This window comes from Atractosteus spatula, chromosome 2, assembly GCF_055471065.1.
Source record: "Atractosteus spatula isolate fAtrSpa1 chromosome 2, fAtrSpa1.hap1, whole genome shotgun sequence".
Lineage (NCBI taxonomy): Eukaryota > Metazoa > Chordata > Actinopteri > Semionotiformes > Lepisosteidae > Atractosteus > Atractosteus spatula.
Window position 1 is genome coordinate 9,753,947 of NC_142707.1, and position 7,266 is coordinate 9,761,212.

At 48.2% G+C, this 7,266-nt stretch overlaps 1 protein-coding gene across 1 annotated transcript; it reads left to right on the top strand.

Moving 5' to 3' along the window:
* The first annotated feature begins 1,237 nt into the window (after nucleotides 1-1,237).
* Nucleotides 1,238-5,519, top strand: znf703 (zinc finger protein 703). Its single transcript, XM_088926982.1, has 2 exons — nucleotides 1,238-1,863; nucleotides 3,286-5,519. The coding sequence occupies exons 1-2, from the start codon at nucleotides 1,606-1,608 to the stop codon at nucleotides 4,867-4,869; spliced, it is 1,842 nt and encodes a 613-aa protein (XP_088783108.1). The 5' UTR covers nucleotides 1,238-1,605; the 3' UTR covers nucleotides 4,870-5,519.
* Nucleotides 5,520-7,266: the final 1,747 nt, after the last annotated feature.

Below are 7,266 nucleotides of genomic sequence, written 5' to 3' on the forward strand. Positions count from 1 at the left end.
TTAAACACCTAGAACTGGGCCTAAGCGTTCCTTATTGAGATATCGCCGCACGGATGTGTGGTACATGTCGAAAAAGATTACCATATTTTATTTAAAGGACTATAGACGTTCCCTGGAATCAGTACAAAAGAGAACCACCAGTGGCTTTCTGGCTAGAAGAATGTCCTACAACTGACAGGCTGAAAGAAAATGTGTAGTTTTGAACAGCGAAGACCTGATACAAGATTTCAAAACAGCTCAAAGGAATCGGCTGTGAAACACAAACCAGAGGACGCAGGTGGAAGTTACTTGGATGTGCTTGCTTTTAAAACGGAGCAAGAGGCAATTTTGCACAAAGGGTTGTGGGTGTCTGGAACAAGATGTTGAAACGGATACCATATCCGTTTTTCAAGAGGCGCCTGGACGAAATCCGAGATCAGTTAGCTATTAGCAACCAAATGTGCAAGATGGGCAGAATGGGCTCTCGTTTGTACATTTGGTTCTGTTTTTGTTAAAAGCGGTAACTCGTCACGTAGTGTCAATAAAAAAGGACATGTTCCGTAATGCCCATGAATATAGGAGCGGGTAGCAATTCTAGGAGTCAATTTAGGCTGTGTCCAGAGGTCCTGTATCCACCTGCTTAAAGTTTAATACAATTTCTCATTTAATTCGATTTAAAGCTAACAGAATAAAGATGAATGCGGTCACGTTAAGCCACACACATGTCTAATAAAGTTTTATTCACAGGGATACCAGATCTTACTTCTCCTATACAAATTATTGCCACGCGCTTTTAAAATTGCGTAAAAACACTCCGGGCAAAATAGGGGGTCTTATAATATGGGTATTATAACACACTATTTGTTCAGTTAAAAAGGTTAAGAAACCTGGCTCAAAACAAATCGAATACGACACAGAGGCCAGACTCGCATGCATTTAGCAAACACAACAACAGACACTTGCGATGCCGAGACCTGTGTGTGGAATACGTCGCCTAGATGACAGGCCTACGAATTGAGGGTTTAGGATAATATATAACACAGCCAGGAAGCGACGACAAAAAAAAAACAATCGGTCAGGGCAGTTCACGAAATCTCAAACTACTCATCCCTGGCGTCGGTGTCGTCTTTAAAAAAAATTGCTCCACCCCTCCCCCCCCCCCCCTCGCGTACCAGAGCCAACCCTCTCATTATCGATGCGGGGACCTGCGATTGGACGGCGGCTCGGTTACTTTGAAGTTTGCCTTCTGATCGGAGATACTTCAAGTGTTGATGGGAGTGGGGAATGTTTGTTAAGAAACAGAGCGAAAGAGGGAAGGGAGTTGTGTATGTGTGCCTGCCGTGCTGTGGATTTTTTTTATTTTTTATTTTTTTTTGGAGGGGGGGGGGAGTGTTCACACTTGGGCCCGGCGGTGGTGGCGAGCGGTATTCTCCAAAAAAGGGCTTATAATGAGTGATCTGTGGAGATTTCCTTTTCCACTGTAGTGCGAAAGACACACCGCTGCCTTTCCCGGGACGGAACACAATTTCTGCTTGGATTACAGAGAAGGACGCGTGGGGAGGGAGATATACACCATCTGTATATCAGACCGCATCCCCGCTTTCCACTTTTGTCGCCAATCTCCAAATGAACGATTCTCCTTGTGGATCTAATAAGCAACGAGTGAGCGGCCAGACACCAGAGAGCAGCGATAGCAGGGGCGATTGCTACTCGAAACACCGTGGTCGAAGAAGCTCCCCGGTGTCCTTCTTGCCTCCTTCGGATCCTATACGCCAGGCTAAGCGGCTCCCGATCCGGATTTTGAAGATGTTGACCGCGCATACGAGTCACTTACTGCACGCGGAGTACCTCCAACCACTAACCTCTGCTCCAGTAAGCATAGAGGTAATGTACAAGTTACAGCTACTTTAATGTTCAAGAGCCATCGACAGATCTTGCCTTTCCCATCTGTGGCTGGGTCTTTCCTACTGTGGTAAGAAAGAGTTACAGAGGGAGAAAAACGCCTTTATCCCACCCAGTTCGCGCTCTGTGTATAATCATAGCGGCATTCCTTTAAAGCTGTGTTTTCTTAAGCGGGTGTCTTCGTGTTTCCAGTTCAGTCCGCTCCATCTAGGGCGCAGGAGGACAGCGGGATCGAAGTTGTTTGGTCTTTAATAACACGTTATATATATATATTTAAGTTCTCTTCAGTCACTTCCTTGCCGTTGTCTGTTGTGAAATATGTCCCTAACCGAGACTCCTATAGGCGATTCCCACTTCTGCTACATGAATTTCCTGTCTTTATCTGTAATAACATGCCGCAGATTTTTCACCACGAGCCGATCAGCCTCCTGTCAGTTGCTCTGTTTCGTTGCCTGAAGTTGGTAGTGTTACGAGACGTGGGTTTTAATGTGCATTTTCCTCCTCTAGCTCGAAAGATATCTTTCCACAAAACTGCTACTTGTTCACGAATAGCCCAAGACGTGAACAGGAGTGTTGGTATTTTTCCCCTTTCAACTTTTAGTCGCGTATGCGCCTTAAAATAAGACCGTTTAAGACTTGCTTTTCCTCAAATGACCCGATTCGCAGTACGGATGATACTTGAGCAATATACTGACCAAATAAGCGAGTATTTTATTCCAGAAGCCCAGAATATTACTTCCCAGGTATAATACATCCGTATTAAATAAAACTGAGTATTTGTACTGTATGTTCCAATTAATTGTTAGCGTTGGTTTATAAAGTTAAGACAACTGCAATCCAATTCTTACGCTTAAAATCAGAAATACTATGAACAATATTTACTTAAAAAGTGCGGAGTATTTTAAAATTGATAATCCAGTGTTAGAAATGTTTTACAAGTATGTGGTGGTATCTGAGGTTATGAATGCAGACAATATGTTTCGTTTTCTCCCTATAAACAATAATAATCTGGTGGAAATATGAAATGCTGTTACTACCAAGCTATTTTGAAATTGTAATTTTATATTAACTCTATAATAGCCACTCAGTGTTTCCTTCCGGGACTTAAACATGAATGTCCATCATTACTATTTTACAGAAAAACGGCTTCTGAATGTTGTCTGGTGTCAATGGTGTAACTGTACGTCGTTGCACACGCATAGTCGCAAAATTTATTTTTTTTAACTTTGTTACCGAAACTCCTTTTGGCTTCGCTACTTAAAAGCGATATCTTTTTTTTTTTTAATTGTCGAAATGTAGTAGAATATATATTTGGGTAATATTAAAGGAAGGAGGGGTTTGCAAAACCTAAACAACTTTATTGGGGAATTAATTACACTTCTCTCTGCTTTTGAACCACCATAGCTGGACGCCAAGAAAAGTCCCCTGGCCTTGCTGGCTCAGACGTGCTCCCAGATCGGAAAACCTGACCCGCCGCCTTCCTCTAAACTTAGCTCGGTGACGGCCAACGGCATCGGCGACAAGGAGCCGAGCGGCAGATCTTCCAGTTCGGGTCTGAAACTCGGGGTCGGGGACCACCACCAGTCTCTGGAAGACAAGTCGAGCTTCAAACCTTATTCCAAATCCGGAGGGGAATGTCGGAAGGACGCGGCCGGCTCCGGTGCAAACGGGAATGCGGATAAGGCAGGCTTTAGGGTCCCCGGTGCTTGCCCGGCGTTTCCTCCGCACGCCATTTCGCCAAATTCCAGGGTCTCGTCGCCACCTCAGCACCAACAGTCGCAGCAAACGCAGTCACAGACTCAAACGCCCCCCCAGCAGCAGCAGCAGCAGCAGCAACAGCAGCCGCCGCACCACATACAGAACCCGCACGTCGAAAACAAGCCTCCGGGCGGCGACCTGCTAAGCCAGGATAACAGCACCGGTAACGGCGGCGGCCCCAAAAAGGACTCGGACCTGGCGAAGCCGAGCCCGGAGACCGCTCTGCTCGCCAACTCCAGCCACGCCCGCGCCAGCGCCAATTCGAGCAGCGCCAGCTCGGAGAACAGCCCGCACCACGACGGCAAAACTGACTCCCAGCCCTCGCAGCAGGGCCTGGGCTCCGGCCACATCGCCCCCGTGTCCCCCTTCAAACCGGGCCATTCTGTTTTCCCTCTGCCGCCTTCCAGCATGGGCTACCATGGATCCATCGTGGGCGCTTATGCGGGCTACCCTTCCCAGTACGTCCCGGGTTTGGATCACACCAAATCCAGCCTGGTGGGGGGGCAACTGGGGGTTCCAGGGAAGCACCCCAGCTCCAGCCCCCTGACCGGTGCTTCCCCACCTTCTTTCATGCAGGGATTATGCAGGGACCCATACTGCTTGACGTACCCCAATGCCCCCCACTTGGGGGGCAGCAACTGCTCGTCCTGCGTACATGACCCGTCTTCCACGCTGAAATCGGGGTACCCGCTGGTGTACCCCACCCACCCGCTCCACTCCATCCATCCCACCTCCCTGTCGTCTAGCGCCACCCCCACTCTGTCGGGGCACCCCCTGTACACCTACGGCTTCATGCTTCAGAACGACCCCCTCCCGCACATATGCAACTGGGTGTCCGCCAGCGGGCCCTGCGACAAGCGCTTCGCCACGTCCGAGGAGCTCCTGGCCCACCTGCGCACGCACACGGCCCTCCCCGGCGCGGACAAGCTCCTGGCGGGGTACCCCTCCTCCGGACTGGGCAGCGCGGCCGCGGCGGCGGCGGCGGCCTCCTGCCACCTCCACCTCCCCCCCGCCGGGCCCGGCAGCCCCAACGCGCTCCCGGGCTCCTTCTCCCTGAGAAGCCCCCACAGCCTCGGACTGGGCCGCTACCACCCCTACAGCAAGGCCCACCTGCCCACGCCCGGCTCCCTCCCCATGCACACGCTGCAGGCCACGGCCAGCCCCTACTACTCCCCCTACGCCCTGTACAGCCAGCGGCTGGGCTCGGCCTCCGCCCTGGGCTACCAGTAGTGTGGCTGTGGGGGGTGGGGGGACCCCGCGGACAGAGGCAGAGCGATCTTCCTTTCCTTTCCTCTCCCGCCCTTCTGTTTGACTCTTCCTTCCTGGGACTGAAGTGTATTTATTTACTGAGCGCTTGGCTTCTAAGTTGGGAAATTTATCCAGATGCATTGTTCTAATTATTGTTATTATTATTAATATTATTATTATCCACCTTTTATAGAGTTCTGTGGTATGCAACATTGCAAAGGTGAACTGAGTCTCCTATAAAGTAATACCCGTTTTTTTTTCTTCTTTTTCTCAAGATCCGATTTTCTCTCTCTCTCTCCCTTTTTCTGTCCATATAATTTCAGTGCTTCAGTTTCCTGCTCTGCGTGCCAGGGGGAGTGTCATGCATGTTCTGTCTCGGCATCATAACTGCATATCCACGATTGTGTTGTTTAAGATTCCATTTATTTTTGATTTGTACAGCTGAAGAAGAGATGTAATATTTTTTGTAATGTATTTGAGTGGTGGGCTCGGGGCAGGGGTGGGTGGGTGGGGGGGATTGTCACAGTGAGAGGGAGGGGAGGAGACAAACAGTAGTGATGGCAGGGCTATCCCAAAAAAAGGGGGGGGGAGGTCTTATTTTCTTTAATAAATGAAAACTTGATTATATTTAAGTAAGCTGTCTTTTTTTACATTTTGTTAAGCGATTCGATTTTTTTTTTCGGTTCGAAGTCTTATCCTATTGATCTTTGTGATAAAAAAAAGCACATCACCAAAGAATAAAAGCCCTTTTCTCTTTCTCATGGGATTTCTGTTGATTTGTACTTGCAGGTAGGAAAGCACTCAAGCCAAAGTGTTTTTCAGCTTTTGAGGACTTTTAAGAGGTTTTTTTTTTGTGCGATTCTGCCTTGATAATGTAGACTCTTTACCCATCTGGCAATAACACAGTTACGTACTGTGCATATATATACAGCTAAAACACAAAATGACTGAGGACACAGCGTGGTCCGATTCCTCCACGCAGCTGATGTGTTGGGAGCCAAGGGTGTCCCTGGAACTGTCCAGGCACCTTTTTTACCAAGAGAAGGAGAAAAACTAAAATGAACGTTTTGAATCCGTTACTGAATCTAAACTTCCTGAGTGAAGTGAAAAACAGAGTTCAAAGCCCCCGCGTCGCTTTTGAGCTTGCTGGCAGTTATTCCAGGAAAGGAGCCGGGCCCTTGTTCAGCTCATGCGCTCGGTAGGGACCTTCATCTCTGGGTCCGAACTGAAGCGTGCCCTCTCCAGCTTGCTGGCCGTCCAGGCGGCATGGCATGCGCACGCAGACCCTGGAAACGATCCCGGGCGTGGGCGTGGGCTACCCGGCAGAGAATTAGGGAGCAGATTGAGTCTCCTAGCAAGGAAAACTGGGAAATGGATCGTCTTGGGTTTTGATGTTCTAACACAAAGGCATGCCTTCCACATGGTAACGCAACTGTCCACTTTGTTGTGATCCTGTTTCTTCCCTCTGAATAAATCTAAGAGCCACTGCAGTGTAGACTCAGGGCTTTCCGAAGCTCCCACTCCGACCACTTTCCTTCCCTTCGAGTGCAAGAACTCCACTCTTCTCGCTCTCCTTGTCCGGCAGAGGAAATGCATTTTAATTGCTGATGCTAGATCTTTCCGCTAAAAGCCACTTCAGCACATTGATGCGTTAGCAATCCAGGCTGCTGTAGTGAGACCGGCTTTTTAACAACCACTCTAGGGAGCCTCCCACACTCCTCCGTGCGGATGTGTGATTTATTAGAGGAGCTACACTGGGATGCTTCCAGACCAGCTTCGCTTTACTGGAGGCCTTTGTTGTTGCAATGGCGGAATACAGATCACAGAAGGACAGGGCCACACCGCTGTCGTACTGCCACCGTAAACAGGAGTGCTTCAGCAGGATATAAACCTTTAGTCTTGCTAATTGCAATTTGAGTTAAAAGTACTGCTCGGGTGCTATAAAAAAAAAATGCTGAATTCTGTTTTACCCATGGTCAAGCACACTCCTGGGCCGTATTCAAAGAATGGGTTCCAGGTTTGACGACTCGGTTACTAATTGTATAGATGGTAATGTTACATAGAAAGATAAATGCAGGTCAAAGTCACTTAACACAATTGCTTTGAAGGGCGATTAAAACCCTGACAGAAGATGTAGAGTATAATTTGTTTATTCGGCGCTGTTTGGTCTTGAGGAATTGCTCCTCTTTGAAATATGCCACAGTATTTCACAATCATTTGTGTATTTTACTTAAGCCTGTTTTTTAACTTGTTTATTGTGGCATCGATCTGTGAAATAGGATCTTTCAGATGTGCCTGAGTCAGATGTCTTTTATGAAGCCTTTAATAACACCTGTGTTTCAAGAGATTAAGGCCAGCAGTGATTCAGCAGTGGTATTT

What these genes read in the sequence shown, in the direction of transcription:
- znf703 (XM_088926982.1), top strand. Translation starts at nt 1,606, where the DNA reads ATGAACGATTCTCCTTGTGGATCTAATAAGCAACGAGTGAGCGGCCAG. An exon ending in CTGCTCCAGTAAGCATAGAG is followed by an intron (nt 1,864 to 3,285) that starts GTAATGTACAAG and finishes GAACCACCATAG; the next exon opens with CTGGACGCCAAGAAAAGTCC.